Source organism: Centruroides sculpturatus, unplaced genomic scaffold (genome assembly GCF_000671375.1).
Source record: "Centruroides sculpturatus isolate CEXI.00-Female unplaced genomic scaffold, Cexi_2.0 scaffold372, whole genome shotgun sequence".
Lineage (NCBI taxonomy): Eukaryota > Metazoa > Arthropoda > Arachnida > Scorpiones > Buthidae > Centruroides > Centruroides sculpturatus.
Window position 1 is genome coordinate 590,129 of NW_019384553.1, and position 26,299 is coordinate 616,427.

At 29.9% G+C, this 26,299-nt stretch overlaps 1 protein-coding gene across 3 annotated transcripts; it reads right to left on the bottom strand.

The window, feature by feature from the left end:
- Window positions 1-1,602: 1,602 nt before the first annotated feature.
- Window positions 1,603-24,773, bottom strand: LOC111623743. Of its 3 annotated transcripts, none has more exons than XM_023366440.1 (9): window positions 24,656-24,757; window positions 24,273-24,477; window positions 19,853-19,982; window positions 19,380-19,782; window positions 12,939-13,572; window positions 7,509-7,739; window positions 5,525-5,660; window positions 3,926-4,040; window positions 1,603-2,493 (listed from the first exon to the last, which is right to left on the bottom strand). In XM_023366440.1, the coding sequence occupies exons 2-9, from the start codon at window positions 24,451-24,453 to the stop codon at window positions 2,374-2,376; spliced, it is 1,950 nt and encodes a 649-aa protein (XP_023222208.1). In that variant the 5' UTR covers window positions 24,454-24,477; window positions 24,656-24,757; the 3' UTR covers window positions 1,603-2,373. The 3 variants fall into 3 exon arrangements, with proteins under 3 accessions (XP_023222208.1, XP_023222207.1, XP_023222206.1); XM_023366439.1 differs by having other exon boundaries at window positions 24,273-24,492; window positions 24,639-24,757; XM_023366438.1 differs by having other exon boundaries at window positions 1,604-2,493; window positions 24,639-24,773.
- Window positions 24,774-26,299: the final 1,526 nt, after the last annotated feature.

The following is a 26,299-nucleotide window of genomic DNA, read 5'->3' on the forward strand; positions in this document are numbered from 1 at the left end:
GTCACAATAAATAATTGCTCGTTAACATATAGTATTTTAGTACCTAGTATACTGCAGTTGTGGAGTACATTGGTATTCAGCAAGCTGAAGTCTGCAATAACAAAACTTGCTTGTGACCTGCTAGAAGCCTATGAAGTTCCCTTGCAGTCCACATCTAGAAAAGGCAGCTCATCACAATTGTAGTGTTTACAAATAAATGTAAGTTATATATAATATACTGTTAATTTAAAGTCTTTCCAAATAGGAGAGGTTAAATGCAAAACCCTTCCTGTATACACAGTTTTGGCTCATTGTAACTCTAGTGGAAAGAAATTTAATAAATAAATAGAATAAAAGTTTTTGTTCTATTTATACATTTATCTTGTACTGTACATTCATTTATACAGTAGTGAGATTTTAGCAAAAGCATACCTTGTTTATCTTTAGAGATAGTCAAGGTAAGCTTTTGCTTATTGTGCTTTTAGTAGCCTCAAAATGCACAAATATGTTTGTATTCATTCTTGATCAGTACTTAAAATCAAGTACTTGTTAGGATCATAGACATACAATATCAGGGTAGTGAGTCCACACTTATCTAGGATCTCATACACCTTAAAATTTCCACTGTGGTTATTGGAAAAACAAATGTAATACAGTAATTGTATATGATATTTATTTTTAATTATCACTATTTTTACTTGTTTTTTTTAATGTCATATAATTGAGTAAGATTATTAACTATCAAGTCAAATGAAAAAGTTTATAAATACTTTAGATTTTTTAAATAATAAATTCATTGTTACAATGGTTTTAATTACATTAAGATAATTTTTATCATGCATCAAAGCTTTGGCACAGCTCAAAATTACCTTAAAGCATGATAAAAATTATCTATCTTAAGATAATTTTTATCATGCCACCAGAATGATTATGAATTAGACATGTTATGAAAATAATCTTATAATAAAAATAATTAATTATATTAATATCTCCAATTTTTTATTATGCTTGTAAATAATTTCCTCTATTAAAAATATTTACAAAATTTAGAATTACCACATATTTAGCCAAGTTCTCAACTTGTTCCCAAAAATTATGCTTGGGAATCCAAGCATAATTTTTAAATTTGCAATAATGATTTATTTAATTATCATTGAAACAGAAAACCCAAAACTTCAATTTTGTGCCAGAATCAATAGATTTATTAGCTTTAAGAGAGAAATTTTCTTTTGTTAGAGTATATTTTTATACACAACTGGAAAAGAAAATCAAACTAAACAAAAAAATAATTGAAATGGAAAAGTAAAATATGATTTTAAATATATAATTGCTGAGAAGTCACTATATTATCCGCATTACATCTTTTGTAATAACAAACATTAGTCCTGTGGAGTCACATTGCAACATGAATTGATAGTTTTATCTGTTAGATATAATAATAAATGATTTATTTAAATTTGTCTTAATGGTTTAAATGAAAAACATTTAAATCAAAATGTTAAAATTTTTTTCAATTATGAGAAGAAATATAAATATTTTTATCACAATTTAATTTAAAAAATTTAGAAAAATTAATTGAAGTAAAACCTGCAATAATTGATTTACAAATATCCGATAGTCAATACTCTGAGTTTACGAATGTTTTTGAAAGTTTAAAGTGAGAATATTGACTAAATAGCCACTATATATGCATCAATACATTAACATATTATGTTAGCATAACATCATCATCAAAAATTTCTTATCCAATATCAGTTTTCTGTGCCTTCTTCAACTATGTCATTTTTATCCATATTACTTTCATTTTCAGATTCAATAATCAAATTTTTATCATCTGATTGAAGTGACATCTGCTGTACTTCTTCAACATCTTTTTTTTCTTGTCAATTTGATATGTGATCTGAAAAACATCTAAAAAATAACAAAATACTCTAATAGATCATGGTATCTCATCCAAATTAAGGTAGTGTTGAGAAAAACAAGCAGTGTCACCTAAGAAAAATATCCAGTAGAGCTGTAATTATCCCAGCAACATTTAAAACTGTGTGTAATGCCATCTGTTATGGTATTTTATTAAAACTTTTTATATAATTAATTGTTATAAAATGGCAAAAAGTTTAATTTGGGGATAGAGATGAAAAATTAAATTATATTGTAAAAATTTGTAAATGCATTATTAGCATTTACAATTTTAATAATAAGTAAAATCTTCATTAAGTTTGATCCTACTTGAGATATAACACATGTACTCTCTTTCTCTCTCCCTAAAGATAAGAACTTTTGGCAAGAATACACATTAGGAAAATAGTTTTTACATAAAATAATTTATTTTTGTTATCTTATTTTCACAAAAAATATTTTAAGCAGATCATAGATCCTATTTGATGTTTACAGTTATATCGCAGGATATACGTCTTTTTCTAATTCACTGTTCTTTACAATCTCCTGGATTTCACGCATTAAATAAGGTATTTTTTCATGATCTAGTAAACTCTCCCAATCTTTTAACTTTACCTAAATATGAAAATAACGAAAAATAGTCTCTTTAAGAATTATGTATTAAAGATCGTCAAAAATTTTATTAATAAGTTCAGAAAACCAAATTTAAAAAATGTTAAAGTTTGATCAAAAATATTATCAAAGTAATATTTACAAGTAACAAAAATGTATAATCAGTTTTACCTTTAAAACACAAGTAAAAATTCTGGTTTATTTAACAGTTTTGAATGTTTTATTTCCTCATTAGAAAACTGTACTTGAAATTATTATTGACATCACAAGCAAACAATTTTTAAAATTCATTCTAACACACATGAAAAACTATGATGCCAAAAATTAGACTAAACCTTAATTCATTACTTTTAAAACAGTACATATAACTCCATCTGTTATATTTTAGTTATTAAAAAACTTTTTATATTTTTATCATAAAATGGCAAAAAGCTTAATTTTGAGGGTAGGGATGAGTTTTATAAAAAATTGTAAATGTTAATAACAAGTAAAATCGTCATTAAGTCCAACCCTACTGGAGTTATACGACTACCCTTTGTCTCCCCATCCCCTCAACCTTTGACCACCAAAATTTAATAGCATCAATCCCCTTAATAAACAAACCTCCCTGCAAAATTTCAGAAACTGTCGACAAAAACCACGTCAGTCAAACAGGGTGAACAAAATCGTGCCACAAACACACTAACATTCATACATACAGAAATTACCCAAGTTTTTATGCATTTCTTGATATTTCATGGTGTCCTAAGTCTAAAAATGTAAAAATCTGGGGGGAGTCATTTTTAAGCCATGGAAAACCCTTATAATAGGCAGTGTTGTAGCTACGACAGCAACAGTAATACAAGATAAATCTCTAGGAAATACTGTCGATGATACAACTATGGTAATCAGAATCAATAAAGGACTCCTAAGATATGGGCTATTTTCATCCATAAAGGTCAAAGTAAGTGAAGGAAAGAATGCCATACTTTCCCTCTTAACAGCCAGGAAAGTAACAGGTATTTGAAATACATACTTTCAGCAGTCAGAATTTAGATTCCTAACTCATTTCACAACATTATCTGTAATTGTCAAAATCCATTGGACTAATTTAACAATCAGTTTTTTCATTTGTGTTAGAATGATTTTAAAAGCTGTTTGTCTGTAATGTCAATAGTTTCAAGGATCTCTTTGGATTAGACATACTTTTTAATTAAACTATATTTAATTAAAATTAGAAGTTAATTGCCTTAAAATCATTAAATGACATACATCAAATTTTTGTGCTCTCTAAAATTTTTACTTATTTTCAGATAAATTCTCATGATTCAGTAACCAAAAATTTCTAATTCAAGTAAGTTTTAAACACATGACTATCTCAAATGCATTAAATTCTATTATTAAAATCTGTAATATTCAATGAATCTTATAATTAATATAATCATAAAATACATACCATTAATGGTAAATATCCTAACTTTCCTAATGTTTGTATCTGTAATTTCATCCATCCTTTCAAATGCCCAGAATTTTTGCAAAAGCACAAATCATCTGCCACAATAATTGTTATACTGAAAAAATTAAAACGTATCATCAAGACTTTCTATTATTTGTTTTTGTTAAATTAAAACACATCGTCAGCAGCATCATCATCATTGTATAAAATCAAAAACTAAGTGGAATTTTACTTTTCCAATTAATATAATTATTGAAAACTGATCTGTGAATTTCCATTTAACTTCATTTGCAAGATTACAAAAAGTTAAATGGTCTTCACAATAATTATGCTCATTCAAAGAGTAATTCAATAGATTAATTTTTCATACTTCAATATATCATAGTTAATTTAATCTTTATAACTTTTGGCTGACTGACCTGTCAGATACAATAAAAAACTATAAAGATGATGCAATGCTTGAAAACCAATTTTTTTTTTTTCAATTTTTTGATTATTAAGCAAATATTTCATAAATTATTACAATATATTAGAAATATTATTTCTGATGTATTGTTTAGTTTAAAAAAATTATTATTATTAGAAAACAAACAAAAAAAAATACAAATTAATCTTTATTGTTCACATTCTATTCATATATACTTTATTCTTCTTTTCCACTAAAAACAAGCTTGGTCAAGCTGATCTGATAGTATGCTTCACAAGTGCAAACCAAATATTAATTTTGTTTAAAATAAATTTTACACATCCTTAGAATCAAGTAGTAGTTGTGCATGGACATGCACAATAAATGGATTGAACAGAACATAACACTTAGGTAATGAAAGTGAAGTCATTGCACATGTGCATGGATATCTGACAGGTGGGCAAAAGTCCTAACATAAGTACTTCACCACCATAGTGGAGCATGCTAAAAAATAAAAGAAAAATCAATTTTATAGTGTAGTATCTGTATTTTTCATATTATGCAAAGAATTTTTTTCTGTGTTTAGTAAACATTATACCACATGTACAAAAGTCGTCCATGTTTGATAAACAAATTGCCTTTTCACATTTTTTTGCATTCATAGTTTGTTAGTAGCTTTTTATCAGGTAACCAAAAAGTTCAAGTAGTTTTACTAAGACAAAATTAAAACAAGGATAGTATTTATTTTTCAGAATAAAATATCACAATTAACAACTTTTTCCCCAATGAGAACCAAGTTTATAAATTTCATTCTTGTAAAAATTTTTGTCTTTAGAAGCAGAATCCTCATTCCTCTAAGATAGGAGAAACTCCATAGTCCTTCTTGAGAAATTCTAAGTTACTCTTGAAGTGTAGATTTTGCAATATCTTTGCAATTGAAGATCTAATTGAAGTTTAATAATGAAGATTTAACTGCTACATTTTAAGCAAAGAATACAGAACTCCTAATACAGAACCTTTATACATTTTCATGTTCAAAAGAGAACATGAAAATATGTAAATAGTGAGATATTATTTCCTTTTTTTGTTCTCATAAAATTCTTAAATGCCATTTCATACCTTATTTTTTTTAAGATAGGAAAAATATTTGTACAATTTGAAAGTTAAGTACAGTACAGATATTTATTACTCACATTTTAGAATCTAGTGGTATTTGTAAATCTTCAACAAATGTTATTTCTGTCCTCTGTTTAATTTCCTCATCTTCTGTAGCTTCTAAATTCCTTATGGCAATTGGATAACCACCTTTTCTCATAACTAATAAATAATCTGGAATATTTTAAACATAAAATATTTTAATGTAAGAAATAATAATACATTTAAAAATTATTTTTTTAGTCAAAAAATAATGCTTAAAGTATTAAATAATAATATCTTCTTTCAAATAAGTATCTTGTGATTTTATGATATATATAACTACATATATCATTATACTTAAGGTGGTTATCCAGGTTTATACAAAAATTCAGTTCTTGACAATATTACTTGACTTGATGTTTTATAATTTTGCTTAAAACTTTTTAAATATTTTTTAAATACAAGTATTTTAAAAATAGTATTTTGATATTTTATATTTTTGAACATTTAAGAAATGTAAAATTTATAAATAAATATAACAGGCATTTGTGAGGGTTGGGATGGCCAAATTGATGCCAGTTGTGAGGGTTAATGCCCAGTTGACATGCAATACATTGGGATGTTCTGACACAGGTAAGTAATGCCTACTAATCAAGAAACTGAGCAAGTTGTCTCGTGTGAAACTTGAGATAAGCAGATGGAGGAGGAAATGACAAAATATTTATTAACAGCACAAACAGATTCATTTATACAAAGGGTTGAAATTGTAATAGGTAATTAAATCTATCCAAGAGAGGAAGAGAGAGCTTAAATACACATTCACAAGAAGATTTTTTCTTTCTACAAACATACTTTCTAATCAGAGTTCCCACATTGATTGGAGCAGAAGGTTCTTATAGGGTTCAGGAATAGTTCTTGAGTATAATAACTATAGAAAGGACTGGATTCAAGATTATTATATTTAACTTTAAGTATAAGCTGCCTTTTATAAAACTTACATTTAGCAGTATTCTTTATTTATCACAAATAAACAAAAAAGGGTTTTTAAATTTTAATCCCTATCTTTTAATGTTTGTACATGCTTTTAATTACATAAGGTTTCGTCAAATTAAACTTTATGTGAAAACATAAAAACATCTCAAAATATTGAAGTGACAAATCAATCAATTAATTAAAAACATAAGTATATCTTATCCCTAACAAGATTGTCTAGTTGGTTAAATATAAGATTGTATGCTTATATATGTAAACTTATGTTCAATTATTATCAATTTATTTATTTAATTGAATAATCTCGCTAAAAACTTGTACTTATGATATAAAAATTTATTAAGCTATAATTGATACCAATACTATGTCAATTTCAAGATGTTTAATATTTTATTCTTATACTACCAAATTCACTGTAAAGTATGATCTTGTTTTATGCAGGGATTGTATGTCTTTAGGTCTGCATTAAATGAAATTCCATATAAATTTATCTTCCACCCAACTAAAGTGTCTAGATGATTACCAAGCAACCATTTCACAATTAATTAAAAAACATTAAAGAATAACATTTTAGTCCATACACAAAATGCTTTAAACACATTTTAAAGTAAAAGCAATGTTTCTGAATATACAAAGCAAAATTTTATTATACCGTATCAAGTACACTACTTGAAAAAAACACTATCCTTCTGTTGTAGTTTTGGTGTCAAAATTTTGTTTTAATTTTACAGAAATTGCATTCTAGTTGCACTACTTTTGGTTTTCTTCATGTTTGCATTAGAACCTTCTGTTTTTGTTTCATCTTGATCATTTTTTCTCAAAAGTAAGCTGTAGGTAATTAATTTCTTTCAATGTTTTTATAATTACTTTTGCTTCATAATGAATTTTATAATAAAATAGTCGGAATAACCCCCATGCATCCATAGATTAATATAATCATTTTCCATCTATGAAAAACATAATTCCACATATCAATCCTGCATAAAACAAGACTGTTCTCAAAATATCTGTATCTTCCGTATAATTTATAATTATGTAAAAACAACATACCAATTCCATGTCCATATTTTGTCATAACATTTATTTGAAAGAAATGTTCTCCTCCAAGGCCATGTTTCAAAAATGAATCCAGCTGAAAATTTGTTTTCAATTTTTCCTTCCATACTTTGCTCATAACTTCTTGGAATATGTCATTTGGCAAGTAAGGACCATCATAATTATCAAAACATAATTTAGTAGCCCATTCAATAATGCATAGTTCTTGGGCAAAATTTATTTTAACTAGAAAAAAATTCAATATAAATTATTATAATAATTATGGTAATTTTAAACATGCTTTATACAGGGTGATCAAACAAAATTTTTACTTCTGAGGAATAGATTTTTAACAATGAACCAACCATGCTTGTTAATTGCTCTTGTGTATGCTGTGAGAAACACTTATTTACTATAGACTCAAGAAATAAAATTTGAAATGCTAAGTTCGTAAATAAATTATTTTATTTTATGGCACCTGACTGACTCATCATGGTGGTCACCATGATGACTCAGTCAGGTGNACCATGCTTGTTAATTGCTCTTGTGTATGCTGTGAGAAACACTTATTTCTATAGACTCAAGAAATAAAATTTGAAATGCTAAGTTCGTAAATAAATTATTTTATTTTATGGCACCTGACTGACTCATCATGGTGGTCACCATGATGACTCAGTCAGGTGCCACTCTTTCCTGGTTTTGCTAAAGACTATTTTTTACTATAGTCCAAACAAATATACAAGTAGACATGAGTGAGCTTGAGTAGGAACAGTATATGTCAGATGAAAGGGATGGAAGGAGACTTTTAACATTAGAATCAAAAGCAAGCACTAAAATTTGTAAAAAAAAAAAATGATAAAATTATTTATTATAAAGATGGTATAAAAACATTTTAGAAATGTAAGAGATGTGAGAATCCAGACATCAAATCAAACAAGTTAAACCAAATAATAATATAACTTTTTCAGCAGTGATATCTGTAAACTTCTCTTCCTACATTCCTACAAGTAGGAAGAGCATCTCTTCCTACTTGTTCTCAGTGTCAAACACACTCTCACTTAATATTTCCCGTGATCTTTTGACATGCTGTCCCGAATTTACCAATTTAATATAACTAAGAGTCAGCCATGTCAGTTGTTGCCAGCTCCTCAACCCATCACATTTGCACTGTGCCACATATTTGGATTAACTCCGTCACCAATGGACGTCTTAAGTGCCTCCTGTAGGGATTAACTTTGTTGCCAACCCCCAGGAAAATCCTATATTTCATCTCTACTCCCAGGACGGAAATTTCCATGTGAAATACCTCATCCTGAACTTCTCTAAAGTGCCAACCTTCCTTGTTTACACCGTCAAAAGAGACTGATTGAAGCCTCTCCTGCCTCTGGTCTACCATAGGATCAACCAAACTTCAGGTATTTACATCTATGCACATTATCATGTAAATGCTCTCTCTCATGACACCTACCAGTTATTTTGACATATTAATATTATGATGTATATATCATGGAAATCTTTTACTTTTCAAATAAATAATTACTTGTTTGTTAAATCTAGTATCTGAGTATCTGAGTGCATTACTTCCATTGTGCTGTCTCATAGTCCTCCACCTGGAATCTGATGCAATGTTAGAAATTAGGTCATGCAACCACTCGCGTAACATAGTTTCTAACAAAAACAATTTGCCAACAAAGCTCCTGTGTTGTATGGGACGCAATGGTGTCATCCTGACATGGCACCACTTCAATGCCATGTCAGGATCAAAACAGCTGAAAAAGACCAGATCCATGTGTGAACTCCCTGGAGGGGGGTATCCACACGGCTCCTTCCATATGACATAAACCCTTCCAGCTCAGGTTGACTCATATCTACTCTTTCACTACACATACTTTAGTAAGCTTCTTATTTGATCACCCAATATAACAAAACTCAAATTCTATTTTTACATTTTTGCAATCTTTCAGTCAAATTAATCAAAATGATCTCAACTTTCTTTCCTTTTTTAACAATTAAAATAAATATTGAGTATACTTATTTTAAGCTACAATGTTATTTCATTAAGGAATATATTAAAAGTCTAAATTTGAATGTTTAACCCTCACTGCAAGAGAAGAATTCTATATTGTATTATTATTACAAAAATAATGGTATATGATAAACTAAAAATATGTGCATTTATTAAGTTTAGCTAGAATAAATGCAGTATAAACTCTGACCCTCATCTCAAGTTTTCAAAAAAATTGGAATACAGACCTAAAACATTATATTGAATAAATATGAATTACATTAAGCGTTTTTTAAGTTAAAATTAATTTAATAAGAATTTGAACATGATCAATATTAAACACCTATGACTTGGTCATAGCATATTTACAGTGTTCTTTTTTAAGACTACCTTTACAGTATGTAATTTTAGTATGGGGTACCAAAAAACTGTCAATGATGAAAAATTGCAGGCAGAAATTGTTCAAAATAGATGAATAACAACTCGTGAAATTGCAACAAATCTTAGTGTGTCGCGGACACATATTATTGAAACATGTCATCATCCTGAAATGATTGTGTTCGCACGCATTAAGTGAAAAAACCGAACTGGATCAAGTATAATTTTGTCTGACGAAGGTAGGCAGCTCTAAGGTTTCATTTTATTTTTAAATTAGTTACTCATTTTTATTACAGGAAACTTTTTACTGATGACAAAATTAAATTAAAATTAAAATAATGTANTTTTTTTTTTTTTTTTTTAATAATCGTGACTATTTTATCATCCGAAATTACTTTTTTATTTTTCACAAACAAAATAGATGTATTAATAAATATAAAAACAAAAAATTATTTCTAAAGTTCGTTTTAATTTAAAAATTATGACGCATAGCGACATCTAGTATCAAAAACGTTCCGATGTAGAAATGAATATATTAGGGTTCGACAAATGAGGTCAACACGAAAATATTCGGGAACAACACGGGACGGGTATCGCGTGTAGGCGCTATGGGTCTGAATAAATTACTAAGTCTAGCTCTACTTTTACCATCCCTTGCGGATCTCCCCCTGATGGCCACCACATATTCACAATGCTCGGAGATCTGGCGACAACTTTCTGTGGACAAAAAGCACTTAGCGTGTGGGCGGAGTGACCAAATCTATTTTTTGCCACGAAAATTTCAAAATTCATATTTTGACTGCATTATTTACGGGTCACGTCCGGGCCACTCACAAAAGGTCAGTGGACCGCATGTGGCCCGCGGGCCGCAGGTTGAGTATGGTGGCCTTAGACATGTCAACAACCATTTGGATAGCCGAGGCGGCTTTGAAGTTCGTTGGCGGGACAGAGGTGGATTACTTTGATATTTTGAAGTACGTATTTAAAATTAATTTATTTAATATTATATTATAACCACATTATATACAGTATTTTATTACAAATTTTTATGCTGCATTTGAAAAAAATAAACTTTTANCAACCGTTTGGAGAGCCGACGCGGCTTTGATGTTCGTTGGCGGGACAGAGGTGGATTACTTTGATATTTTGAAGTACGTATTTAAAATTAATTTATTTAATTAATAAGGATTTGAACATGATCAATATTAAACACCTATGGCTTGGTCATAGCATATTTACAGTGTTCTTTTTTAAGACTACCTTTATAGCAAGGGTGGCAACCTTTTTTATAACATTGGCCAGAATAAATTTTACGTTTTTTCCGTGGGCCATAGTAGTTAATTGACACCTTGTGACCTGTAAATTTTTAGTCTGCAAATATGAAATAAATAAATAAATAAAAAGAAATTAATTACNCTATAGATATAGATTTCTTCTAAACATCTCGCGGGCTGTAACTGGCCTGCAGGCCGGGGGTTGCCCACCGTTGCTTTATAGTATGTAATTTTAGTATGGGGTACCCAAAAACTGTCAGCGATGAAAAATTGCAGGCAGAAATTGTTCAAAATAGATGAACAACAACTCGTGAAATTGCAACAAATCTTAGTGTGTCGCGGATACGTATTATTGAAACATGTCATCATCCTGAAATGATTGTGTTCGCATGCATTAAGTGAAAAACCGAACTGGATCAAGTATAATTTTGTCTGATGAAGGTAGGCAGCTCTAAGGTTTCATTTTATTTTTAAATTAGTTACTCATTTTTATCACAGGAAACTTTTTACTGATGACAAAACTAAAATAAAAATATTTGTTATTAACCGAATATTTGTTCTAGCGGGCTGTAAATTTTCAGTACAGTATAAGATACAGTACTACTGATTTACGCGATTTTGATATACGCAGGATAAATTAACAGCGTTAATTTATTGTATATGTTACCGCTAAAGCTCGATAACCGTTAATGTGTACATTACCTAGCTAATCTGCAGATTAACTATGGTGATCCGTTAAAGCTGCGAAAATTGTTCAATTTCTCAAATTACCTAGGTAATTTGCAGAGTATCTAGATAATCTGCACATTAACGGCTTCCGTATCGTTAAAGTTCAAAAGTTTGTTTCTTTCACTTCCTTTCCCCACTCCTTCTTTTTACGTAGATAAATTTAAATCCTAGAATGCAAGCAAACACCGAATTGGTGAGTAAAATCAAGAAAAGATTCTTCGCAAACCTCTTTAGCGAAGATTTAAAATATAATACGTAGTGTTTTAATAACAAACCAAAGTATGATTCCATAATTGAAGATGTAAAGCAAATAAAAGTTTCCAAGAAGAAAGAATCATCTCGAGATTATCAAATAATTCAAAGGTGTGATGTGTTGACTGTACGAGGCTGNATGTCTTGCTTTTCATCCATCCTATGGGGTGTTTCTGCTTTTATCTACTGGAACAAGTGCTGGAAAATGTAGATTTTGGAAGCTTCCCCCTGGTGACACAAAAAATTTACAAAAAAAAATTGAGATGTATTGTCACAGGGGGAAGCTTCCAAAATCTACATTTTCCATCACTTGTTCCAGTAGATAAAAGCAGAAACACCCCATAGGATGGATGAAAAGCAAGACATCTGTATGTCACCAGTTCCTTTTTTAGAAATTTTATAATTTTATTTGGATATATTTGTGTTTTTTAAAGGACTTTTTTAAATTCTGGCAGCATGTAACCTATAAAGGAAGATTGTTCACTGTAAACATGTATAGTCTGGAACACAAGAAATAAATGGTAGTCCCTTTTGGGCAAACTTTGTCTTTAATTTTATTAACTGAAATTTCCATTAATATTATGTTATCAAATTATAATTCAATAAAATAAATCTTTCAAGTTTCAAAACAATCAAATTTCTTTAATATGCTATCATGATCTAACATGTTCTCACATGCAGAATTTTGCAAATTTTTACAATGTTTATAATACATTCAATATTCTAAATGCAATATAAAAAAAAAATTAACAACTGAAAATTAGAGTTGGAAATTTTCTAAAATTTAGTAACAAATTAAAAACTTACCTTTGTTTATTATATTATTCCTTAAAATTGAAGACAAGACATTCTCTGAGAAAAATGATGACGATGGATGACACTTCAGTTGAGCTAAGTGGCTATTTATTTTCACAAACAATGGAATTGAATTCTTTTGAAATAACTTCAGTTTTTCTTCACAAGAGCTTATAATCTTACAACACTGAACAATCTCAGGTGACTCATATCCTACCAAAGCAAATGGTTCCAACAAAGTAAGTATAGATATTCTCTGATCTAGCTCTACTTCTTTTGGATGCATTTTAATCATACTTGCAACAAAATCTAACAACTCTAATGGAATAAATTCATTCTTACTACACAAATATAATAATGAACTCAATTTCCAGAGATCCCATTGTTCATTAATTGCTTTTGTTACTAATGATTCAATCAAATATTTATTAAATAATTTATAATCTTTCATTAAATTTAAAACTGTACTTATTGCTCTCTCACTCAATTCTTCAATATTTTGACCAAGAATATCCAATGATTTATAAAGGAGTTCTTCATTTGTTTCATTACATCTATACTGAGTGTTTGCAAGGCAGGTAAAAATTAAATAAGCGTCTCGTGTAGAAAGCATGTTGACTTTTTGAAGAAGCATGCTTGTTAACTTCTAAAATAAAAAGTAAAAATATTTTTTTTGTAATAAATTCAATTTTCAGAAAATTTTACTTTTCCTAATACTGATACAAATATATGAGTTTTTTTAAATATTATTGGCATTAAAAGTAAATTATAATGCATTAAACTTAAATATAAAAAAATTCTTGAAATAGTTTGGCAGTTGTCATTTTCTATACTGAATGGTTTGTTTCAAAACAAGGTCTGTATCATTTATGTGAAGAAAATTAAGGTATTTTAACTGGTTACATACTGAGATAAAATCATTTATTTTTTGAACTTCTTAATATCAAACTTTGTATATCAAGAAACAATATAAAGCATGTTCAAATGAAACCCAATTGAGATGCATAACCATCAGATTAGGAATAAAGGAAAGATAAAACATAAGCAAATAAAAATGGTAGTACAGTAAGACCCTGGCTTAACGCTGCCTCGATTAATGCTGATTCAATATAACAGTCTGATCAAAGCCTGAAAACAAGCCCAAAATTTACACTGATTCAAATTATAGTGGCATTTCATTGATTTCTATATAATACAATTATTCTCAAACATGAAGCAATCAGCAAAAGGTGATAATTTGTCGTAGCACTGTACTTTCTTTAAATCTATGTTTGTTTGGTGCAATTTTAGAACAAACATAACATCATAGATGCCATAGGCAATATCAACTTCACTTGGAAAGAATTAACTGACAAATGCATAAACAGTGTGTGGAAGAAAGTATGGCTGGAGATAGGCTCTTCTCATGAGAATCCTTGGATATCATTGACCAAATTGTCAATCTAATCGATACAGCAGGACTAGGAGATGTAGATGAGCAGTATATTGAGGAGTTATTGCAGATTTCTGGTGAGAGTCTTACCAACAACGACCTTCGAAAACTGGCAGAACAAGGAATTCCCGTAGAACTGGAAAATAGTCATTCTGAAAACAAAGAACCCAAAGAATTTCTCTATAAAGATTTCCTTAGTAAAAGTTTGGTAATGATAACCAAAATTGTTGATCAAATTGTAGCGAATGATCCAGATTTTAAAAGGAGTGGAAAAGCAAGATGAGGTGTTTTGGATGCGATCTCCTCTACCGACATTTGCTTAAGGAAAGGAAAAAAAGCGACAAATGAAACTACATGACTATCGCAAAAAAATCAAGAATTTCAGAAGAGCCTAAACCTCCATCATAAAAAATGAACTTTACAATTCTGTGTGCATATGTTTGTGTGTTATTTAACATATATTATTATGCAAATTAATATAAAAACTTAAAATTAAAGAAAAATCTGTTTATTTTTGGTTGTGTGTTCCCCTTTCCCTATTTTCTCTGTGTTAAAAGGACCTTGTTTAACACTGTTTCATTTAGCACTTTGTCATCTAGGAACGTACCCCTACGTTAAGCACGTCTTACTGTATTTAACAAAACTTACTATATATAATGCTTCTCAGAAATCACCCATGTAGTTTAGACAGTGAATTCTGTCTGAAAAAAGATTGCAGTTCTGCTTGATCCAATCCTGAACTGTGTTCTTTACATACTTGTCAGTGTCAAATATTTGTCCCTTTAGGAATTTCTTTAACAGTCCAAAAAGATGAAAGTCAATGATGACAAATCTAGGCTGTATGTAGGATGTTCAAGGACCTCTACTTCTTACAGGTTAACGCATCAATAACCTTTGCAACATACAGCCATGCATTGCTGTAGAGAATGATGACTCCTAATAAGAAGATGCTGAGTTGCTCGTTTTTATAGCTGTATGCAGATTATTGAGCATTTGGATGTACCACTGGGCACTGATTGTGGTTTTTTGGAGTCCTTAAACTCCAATAAGATGATTCCCTGAAAGGTTTTGCTGACCTGCATGTCAAAGAATGCAGTCAACAAAACCTTTCCAGTTTTGTGTTTTGAATTCCTTTAGAGAAGCCAGCATTTTCTACCACTACATGTGAACAACAGACTTTCTTATCAGTTCAAAGTGGTAACTCCACCTTTATCTCATTACTGTGCACAATAAGAATCATTTGCCCTCATTGCCATAGTGCATCAAATGCTGCAACCTGAGGCCCATTTGCTGTCCCTTATGGTCTTCTATCAGAATGTGCAGTATCCTTGAGCAACACACTGTCTCTCATAACCTGGAGTTTCAGAATCTTCTGTACAGGACCAATGGAAATGTCAAACTCACTTGCCAAGTCACAATTACAGTAAGAATCCACTTAACGCGGGGATGCATTCCTAGACAACAAAGTGCTAAACGAAACAGCATTAAATGAGATCATTTTAACATAGAGTAAATAGGGATAGGGAAACACACGACCAAAATAAAATAAACTTTAATTTTAAGTTATACTATTATACAAATTAATATAAAAATATGTTAAATAACACACAAACATATGCACACAGAAATGTATAATAATATATTAATTAGTTCAATTTTTCTATATTAATACAGTAGAGCATCGATTATCTGACTCAATTGGGAACTCAGATTGGTCGGATAACTGAAAAAATCAGATAACCGAAAAGAATGAAAAAAAAATACATTATTAGTATAGTATATTAGTATATCCCATGTAAATAGCATATTAGTATATCACTATTAACCAACTTCACGTTGAATTTTCAATGATGTTAAGCCTAACAAATTTTTTTAAAAATAATAATCGTCGCTACTGTAGTGTTAAAAATTATTTTATTGCTCACAAAAAAAAAACAACCACTCATAATTAGAAAATTAAGTCTCATTTAAATACTTGCCTTCCTTCAATGGTTGAGCCATGTTGCCAGCTAAAACACGCAAAAATTTAACATAAATAATATTAAAGTAGCCAAGACATAGCCAAATATTGTAGCACCACATCATTAGCGGACATTTGAAATTTGCATACTAAATGGTCAGTTAACTGATGTGATGGTTAATCGGGGGTCGGATAATCAATGCTCTACTGTAGTTCATTTTTTGTGACAAAGGTCCTGACTTTTCTGAAATTCTTGATTTTTTGCAATAAAGACGTGAAGTTTCACTTGTCACTTTTTTCTTTCCTTAATCAAATGTCGGTAGCAGAAGATCGCATCCAAAACGCCTCGTTTTGCTTTTGCACTCCTTTCAAAATCTAGATCATTCGCTACAATTTGATCAATGATTTCGGTTATTGTTACCAAACTTTTACTAAGGAAATCTGTAGAGAAATTTTTTGGGTTCTTCATTTTCAGAATCACTATTTTCCAGTTCTACGTGAATTCCTTGTTCTGCCAGTTCTTGAAGGTCATCGTTGGTAAGGCTCTCCCCAGAAACCTGCTGTAATTCTTCAATATCCTGCTCATCTATATCTCCTAGTCCTGCTATATCGATTAGGTTGAGTTTGGTCAACCTAACAATACAGCAATAGGCTCTTCTCATTGAGAATTCTTGGATACCTTCAGCTATAACTTCTTCCACACTTTGTTCGTGCATTTATCAGTTAATTCTTGCCAAGCAAAGTCGATATTTCCTATGGCATCCATGATTTTATATTTTTTTCAAAATTGCACCAAACAGACGAATTCACATCTTTTGCTGATTGGTTCATGTTCATAAATAATTGTATTACAGTAGACCCCCCTATAACGCTTAGATACGTTCCACGTTATTCGAATTTTACGTTGTAGGAATCATTAAATACATGAGCCAATCGCAGCCCGACACGTGTGAAGTTTACTGACTAAGGCTATTTGAAAGGTTTTCTTCTATAAAATTAACCGATTCTAGACTAATTCCACTCAACATTTCCAAAACACGTATAATTTTTTGGGAATAATCCGTATAAACTATGCTATAAACAAAAAATTGTAGGATTACTTACCGAGTGTGCACCGTTCGACTACGCCGTTGCTCAAGCTTGTTTTCGTCGCGGAACAGCGCACGAAACGGCGGCCGCGATTTCTGATAACGAATTTTTCGCAGAAAAATAACTTGACCTTTGGAGACATCATTAATATAAATAATTTTTATGGCCGTTGAATAAGAAATGTTTCTTTCACAAGAAATGTATAAAATTAGTGCTGTATTAGACTTACGGTACCTAATTTACATACTGTACAGACGATAATAAACTCAACTTACTAGCCTAAAATCTCCGTAGCGTGTTGCCAGGCGGCAGAAAGCATATATATAATTATAATAAAGTTACAATAAATTAAGTTAATATATAATTATATATACAGTACCTAATTTATATATAATTAATATATAATTATATGTACAGTACCTAATTTATATATAATTTATATATAATGCTGTACAGACAATAGCAAACTCAATTTAGCCGCCTAAACTCTCCTTAGCGTGGCGCTGGGCAGCGGAAAGTAGTTCGGCTGCTCGTTCACTATTGGTCCAGATTCGACCAATCTTGTCGCGACAGGAGTCGGCGACAACATTTTATGAGTCACTTTATATGAATACTGCTACAATTTTTTCGCTACGTTATAGGAATTTCCGTTATAGGAATCCACGTTATAGGGGGTCGACTGTATATACGAATCAATAAAATGCCATGATAATTTAAATCACAAATTTTGACCTGGTTTTAGGCTTTGAGCAAACCACATTATATCGAGTCAGCGTTAAGCAAGGCAGTGGTTAAGTGGAGTCTTACTATATTTGGAATTATCTAAATACATTATTTCCAAATAGATGGATTGGACGATCAGGACTAGTTCATTGGACATCAAGGTCACATAATCCCACTCCATTGGACTTTCTTTGTGAAGTCATGTAAAACAAGAAGTGACATATAGCCAACCACTGAAGATGACCTCCAGACTAGAATTCTTTTAGAATATGCCAACATCCAACCATCAACATTGGCATTTGGACAAGATGCCATCTACCATCAAGCAGAACTTTGTGTAGCTGCTGATGGTCATCATATTGAACATCTGAATTAATCTCATTTCATCTTATGTCCATCATCTTTGATTACCAACATGTATCATTTTGACAAAATAAAAAAAAAATTTGTAATCAGTTTTTTATTATTTACATTTTGTTTGTGGAATTTCTATTTCTATTCATTGGTTGTTTTGCCTGAATCTGAACATTAATGCAGTTAGTTCACTGCATGAAATCAATAAAATTTTGCTTGCAGTTTTGATTTTTTTTTCAACCTTCATGTTTATGAATTGAACAAAAGCTGATTCTTGCTAATTTTTTATAAGCCAGAATTTTTGAAAATAAAGGTTGAATTGAAAGTTTAGGAATCTTGAAAAACTAGTTAAGTTGCAGTTTACTGAATTACATTGATGCAAACACCTATAACATTAGAATTGACATTTTTGGTCTGGGATGCACAGTTTTAAAGATTTTTTGAATGACCCTGAAAATGCCCTTTGAGGTCGACTTCATGGCATCAATGGATTCAGCATACATTGCATCATAACATATATTCCCATTGTTTATTTTAATATGGCATCATCTATAGAGACATTACATTATGTGTATTCAGACTTTTGAGACATTCTGTATATTTATTTTTGAAATTTTCCAAATAAAAACTTACTTTTTGAATTTAATATTTTGCTTTTTATATGTGAAATTATTCACACAGGCACAATTAGTTAGACTAAAAAGTGTATTTTTATACATATATGGTATTAAACAACAAATATATTTTCATCTATAAAAATTTTGCTTCTGTTTGTTATTTTACAATGTTAAATTATAAAATCAATTTAACACTAATTATGAAATGAAAATCAGATTAAATACAACAAATCATATTCAACAATTATTTTAAAATAATTAAAGTAATTAAAAAATACCTCAATTGAAGAATTATTGATCTTCTTCTTGGTGAGTGTTTTTAAGCAATTAATCATTTCACTAACATTTTCAGGATCTATTTGTAATTCAAGCTGTGACTGAAGAACTAATGGTAATGCTATTAAAAGAGCTTCCACTAATGGAGTTTTCTGTTGCCTTTCCAATAACAATATTAAAAAGTTAATCTGTCCCAGAGAAAGTTCATTGATGCTATGTCTTAACATCTGACCCAGGCTTTTCATTATTGCTGTTGTGCTTGGAATGTTAAAAAAACTTAAAGTCTTATATATTGTAATAACTTCATCAATTGTAAAATGTTTTATACGTTTCATAGTCTGAGTACACAACTGCAAAAAGAGCTTATCTTCAAAAGGATTAAATGGCTTGATGTTTGATTGTTCTCTTAAACATAACAACAAAATGTAAATATATTATAAATATAACTACTTTAAATCCAACAAATAATACTTACTTTGAACAATCATATAAAGAGGAAAAAACAAGAGAAAGATGTTTATTATTCATTATATCAGAATGAGTTGAGATCAAATCAAAAACAGCATCAAAATTTTTTGATTTTCGTAATTTCTCTTCCAAAATATCTGGAAAAATTTAACAATAAGAACATAAATTTTTATTATTATAATGGATTTATAATATCAGAATATAAATCTACAAATTTAAATCATTAAAATAGTGCATAGATACTGTTTTAATGGCAATAACATCTAGGTTCATTTGTAATTTGTATATTTTATTGTTATAAATCTAAAACTTTTAATGAGGACATCAAATATCTTTAGCTATATATAAAAATATATAAGATCTAAAGCAGGTTATACATATTATGTAAAACTAAGATAACAATATAAAAATCTTTAAACTGAAATAATGACAAAGAAAATGAATAAACAAACATTCTTTTTTTTTTTTTTAAAAAAGGCTGGCAGAATTACAATTTAATAAAGTAAAAATTACATTACAGATGGATAGTAGTCCTATCTTCATTGCTTGCCATGTCCAATCACCAGAAACAACTAATTTTGCAGAGACAACCTTTCTTTAGAGGCTGTTTTACAAAGAAATATATTTTTTAATTGTGCTGGGATTGTCACCTGTGAACATTTTAGACTGTTTTACATATTGTGCAGAGACATAGCTTTTAAAGAAAGGTTGTCTCTGCAATGGAAAATAGTTGTTCCTGGTGATTGGACATGGCAAGCAATGAAGATAGGACTAATATCCATCTGTAATGTAATTTTTACTTTATTAAAAAACATTCTTTTTAATCAGTCAACACTAACAATTCCAGAGCATTAGTTTTATTTATAAAGAATACTGTAAGATTAATTATGGTAGTTATCTATCTTATTACCATATGTTCATTTACAAAAATATTTTTAAGTAACTCATTTTTGGTAGTGTTGCAACATTTTAATAATTCCAGTCATTATGAATAAAATTTTATAATTATTGAAGTGAACAAAACTTGGTATCATTACGTAAGAATGCAATACAATAATATTTATTCTTTAAGAAACACTGTTCAACTGAAGATAAGTTTATTAAAACATATTTTTGGTTCTTCTACAGCTATCTATAGCTTTGATCCATATGTAGTCAACAGTACTTTCATAAAAATGTTTTCAAAATTGGAAATATAAATGTTCAACATACCTAAAAAGTAATAATAAATATAAGTGCATAAATTTATTTGGATTGCATTAAACAAGCCTGTTGCATTGTTTAAATCAATTATATACCAAAAAGTTTTTTAAATTTTAGATTTCAATTAATTAATGAAAAAATATTCATTACAGAGATGCCATACACTACAGATTTTCTTCCATAATCTCTATGGCAGTCATGTGTAAATTATGGACTAACAAATAACTAAAAATAGAGTAAAATTATGGACTTAGATAACTAAAAATAAGAGAATAAAGTTGATAATGCAACAACAAATGTAGATGTTAGTGCTTTGTCCACACAGAATCACCAGTATGCTGAGTCTCAAACCAATCAGTTTATTCAAAATCAATGACATGAAATGTATAGACAGTGAGCAAGTGTTAGATAAACCCTTAGCCACTAAGGGTCTATCTAAAAACTTTTCCTATGCAAAACTGAGTTGTACAGTCACACCTGTCAAAAATGGCATATACTCTTCTGACATTATGATTAGACATGCTAGGAAAAAGTGTATTACAAAGTTCAACTTATAAATCAGTAATGAGAAAAATGATTTCAATAAAATGTTCCTAATCTCTCACATCAACCAATGCTAGTTAAACAGGCATGAAAACTCATCAAAACTGAAATCTGTTGGGTGTGTTAAACTGGTATGGTATAGTGGAAGAATTTTATTTTGTTACCAATGATAGTGTAGATTGATTAAAAATACTAATTATTATTTTCCCAGCTCTTATATAACAAAGGGAAATTATGGTAATCGGTTAAAAAACGAACCCCAAGTTTTTCACATTTTTGGATTTGGGACTTTGAAATGCTGAAAAATGCATAAAAAGTCAACGAGGACTTTCTGTATGTATGAAAGTTAGTGTGTGTGTAAAGTATGACTTTTTCCACTCACTTTAAAGTTTAAGAACTCCTGTGCCTTTTAGTTGAAAATTTTTGAACTTTTTCAACAAGGTGTATGTATATTTTAGGAGAAATGTTTCTAGAAATTTTCAGGAAAATCAGACCATTGGTTTGAGAGGTATTAAGGGACTGGGGGCCATCTTTCAAACAGCTTGCAAGTTATAAATTTTTTTTTTATTTGTACAAATTTTAGTTTATCAAAAATTAAACGTATTTTTCAAAAATCACCCCAGACCCCAAAGTTATAAAAAAAATCAAAAAATATTAACATTTTTGATGTTTTTTACAACTTTTATAAGAATAAATTAATTCAGTTCTAACTTTTTCCAATATGTATATATTAATTAATAAAATAGTTTTAAGAAATTGATATTTCCCTAACCACCAACTGTAGGTCTGGGATAAAAATATAAAAAACTATTTTTTTTTTTATGAAATTCTTTGAAATTTCTGTTTGTATTATTAATCATAATTTTCATTAATATGAAACCAAAAGATCTTTACATGTTGAAGAGATGGGAGGGTAATATTTTTAAAATAGTTGAATGTCCGACATGTTTTTTTTACAAGTAATCACGTGTAAAAAAACATGTGGGGCATTTAACTAATAATCATAAAATAAATTATGCTTGTTCAAATTTTATATATAAGCAAGAATATAGAATATTTTCAGGATCCAGGGTGTTGTAATTTTAGCCAGGCAGTTGTAATTTTATATCGGTTAATTTTCAATGTTATTTCCCTATGTCTCACTTTTTTTGGACCACTGGTATATGGTTTATTACAAAATAGGGTCTTTAATAAAAAATACATCAATCAATATAGTTATCACTGTTTATTAAACATTAAAAATATATTGGAATATAATAATATCAATAACAACTTTTTTTTTGGAATATTAAAAACAAACTAAATTGGAACTTTTCTCGTTTTAGTTTTAGCAAATTTGTCAGACTTTCATAAACTAATAACATAACTTTATCGTTTTCTATAAACATCATAGAAAAGCAAACTAAATGGAGTTGATATAAGGAATTTCTTAAATAATTTTTAACTCTAAGAACTGGAAAAAATACGTTCTCCACTTGCATTGCAAATAAGAATTGTCAAAAATATATTCAGAATTGTCTCTACATTAGGAAATGTAGATTGTAAACCTCCAATTAATAATATATACATGTCAACAGGATTGCTGACATTTTCTTCTTTTACAAAGGCAATAAAATGGACAAGTTCACACTTTTAATATCAATATCATTTTGATATTTTGCGTATATGTTTTCCACATAATCATTGAATTGGACGTCAGATATTTTAAAATTAAAAGATAATTCTGAAGCCTGAATTTTGAGACCCCCTTGATTTATAAGGCTTTGTGTCCCTGTGCAGAGATCTGCCACTGTATGTAACTGCATAATAAACATGACATAACTTTTAAACTATGCCATTTTGACCACACATTTAAATGAACTTCTTTGTTTGAAATTATTCAAAAAATCAGCCCCCGAAATCTTTTGTATGATAGAAAACAAATCATCCTCCATTATGATAGTGTTTTTAAAACAAAGATTACCTTAAATGAACATAAGAGTTTCTAAGGGTCGAGTTATAAACTCCGTAACGTAACCGTATCCGTAGCTGTAAGCGTATCCGTATTGCGTGGTTATAAACTCCGTATCGTATCCGTATGGCCGTACCATATTCCGTAAGAAAAGTTTGGATCGATCAAACTTTTATGGTAGGGATACAGAGAATTGACCAACTGCACATGCGCTAAGTCGCCATCAGTTGATGTACAATCGGAAGTTGTGCCGGAAACAACCGACGAAACTTTGACAAATTGATGGAAACGTAACTTTTGACCAACAATGCTGCTTCTGAATAATATAATATTTTAAGATAAGAATTACTTTGGTCATAAAAAAAATAGAAAAATAATAAAATGAATAAATAATTATAGTGTTAGATCTAACAATAACTACCGATGATTTTGCGCATGCTCACGATGGACTGCTTCGTAAACCATAAAATAGTTTGTTACGGAAAAGGCCTTACAGTAGTTTATAACTAGTGCTATAGATATCTAGTGTAGCAAACATTTACAAATACGGATATGGTTACGGAGTTTATAACTCGATCCTAACTACCATAATGCTAACTGAAAAAGATCATGTAGTAAAAATATAAATATCATTGATGGCTACCAATCTTTGACTTCGTGTGACTAAAGTATAAATTACATTTATTACTAGCTTTCGTCTTAAATTTTTAAACACATCAAATATACTCACCCGAATCTCTTTGGACTTCTTTAGAAGGTACATCAGCAATAGCAAATGGATCAGTTTCCTGAATTTCACTACACCTTAGACATTGCGTAGTTCTATGTAACCGTAAACTTTGATGGGTTCCTAAGAATTTCTCTATGATCTTATATTTTGCAATACTTCTACATAATACTTGTCTTAACATCTTGAGATGGTATTATCAGAAAATCTGAAACATACAAAATTTTAAAGCAATATAATTATATCAGTTATCAAAATAATTACCAATTTGTAAAACAAGAAAAGTATAGAATATATGCAAAAACTTTATTTTAAAAATTTTAAGTTTTATAATCATATTAAATTAAATTTTGTAACTGTAATACATACTTTTACAAAATACATACAGGATTATTTAACTGATAACTTGTTAACTCATTCAAATAACAATAAATTATAATTATTGTTCATTTCATAAACACATAATACAACCACCGAAAAACGTGAGGTCGAATATGACTAACGCCCTCTGCTTAAAATACACGTTTTAACTTTAAATTATTTTATTTACTTAGCGTCATGAAGTTGATATATTAAATAAAATTACAGTTCAAATTATATTTTAAATTAATAATATAGATATTCTGTTTTAAATTATCATCATTGATCAATGATTACAGACGTCTACACGAGTCTAGCTCTCTGGTAAACATTAGTTCTAAATTATGCCGCTACGGCAAACAGCGCCAATCGCGACAACTGGATTTGTCTTTACGAAACATAATAAAATGCAAAAAACTGTATAAAATTTAATATCTATTTCAAAAATTCTTGTATCATTCATTTATACTTATGGTGTCTATCATTTATAAAGTGATAAAGGTTTTGTTGGACGTCTGAAAAGGAGAGGGGTTGCGGAAACTTGGACAATCTGGGACTAGAAGGGGAGGGAGAGTAAAAATTTCAAGAAAAATGCAGACATAATTTATGGACAACCCCATAGTGTTCCAGCATATCCTAACTCTATGTGAATTGATTATAGCAGCTCGTGTCTGTGAAGACGAATAAAAGGCTCGAGACGAACTCGTGCAATGATCCGTCAAAATCATTCTCTTTAGAAATAGAGGCGCGGAAATCACGAAATTCGCCGCAAAATTCAAATTTTTAATATTAAATTGAGTCGCTATGCAACAATAAAATTTTCTTGTTGTTGAGAGGATCTACTGTTGACTCGTGCGATTATTTATTGCGAGTGTTTTCTCGAGTTTTGCTTCGTTTGCTGCGTTTGTATAAGTTTAGACTACGATCTTTCTAGATTTAAATACTTTTTATCTTTGATAAGCAAAATATCACAATTAGCGGCGGTGGTTTTCAATAACAATTGATCGGTTATCTTCAGAAGAATCGGATCTTTCATTTATTTTTGGGGAGTCGATTCAGTCTTTTCATTGTTAATTATCCAATCGAATTGTTTATGCAAAATGAAAATTAATAAATAGCCTACTTTAAATCTGTTATTCCCCGCTATAGTTTAATTAATTAATTTAATGTATATACATATGTAATATATAATGAAAGTTTTGTTTTCACAACATTCGCTCATTTTTCTTTGCAGAATGGGCAATTTCAAAGAATTGAAAAAGTGGCACACCTCGGGCATACTGTGCCCGAGGATGGCGCCCCGTCTTGGCCTCGTGTAATACGGGTGCTTCCGAAAGATGCGGAGGAGGAGTCGCATACACCCGACGCCAAACGGGTGGTCGTCATAACTCCGGACGACAGCGACTCGTCTCTCGTCCATTATCTGGAGCGGCGATACCCCGAAGTTCCGGAATGGACGATGCAGACACGGTCACGTAAGACGGGACTTGACAGAAACGAGTCCGAAGAAATGTTGGAAGAATCCGTCGAGCGTAAGAGGCCTTGGTGGAAAAGATTGTTTTGCTGCTGGTAAACAAACCTCTTCTCTGCCGAGGCCTTCTTGTACGAATTTCAACTTTCCATCGAAGGTGACCTTTCACCCGGCTACGACTTAAATCTAGACTTGACTT

Bases quoted from the DNA above. Each gene is read 5' to 3' on its own strand.
- LOC111623743 (XM_023366440.1), bottom strand. From the start codon at position 24,453: ATGTTAAGACAAGTATTATGTAGAAGTATTGCAAAATATAAGATCATA. The intron at 19,983-24,272 runs GTGAGTATATTT...AAATTTTTCCAG, and splicing joins AGAAGTCCAAAGAGATTCGG to ATATTTTGGAAGAGAAATTA. The intron at 19,783-19,852 runs GTAAGTATTATT...GTTATGTTTAAG, and splicing joins TCTTTATATGATTGTTCAAA to AGAACAATCAAACATCAAGC.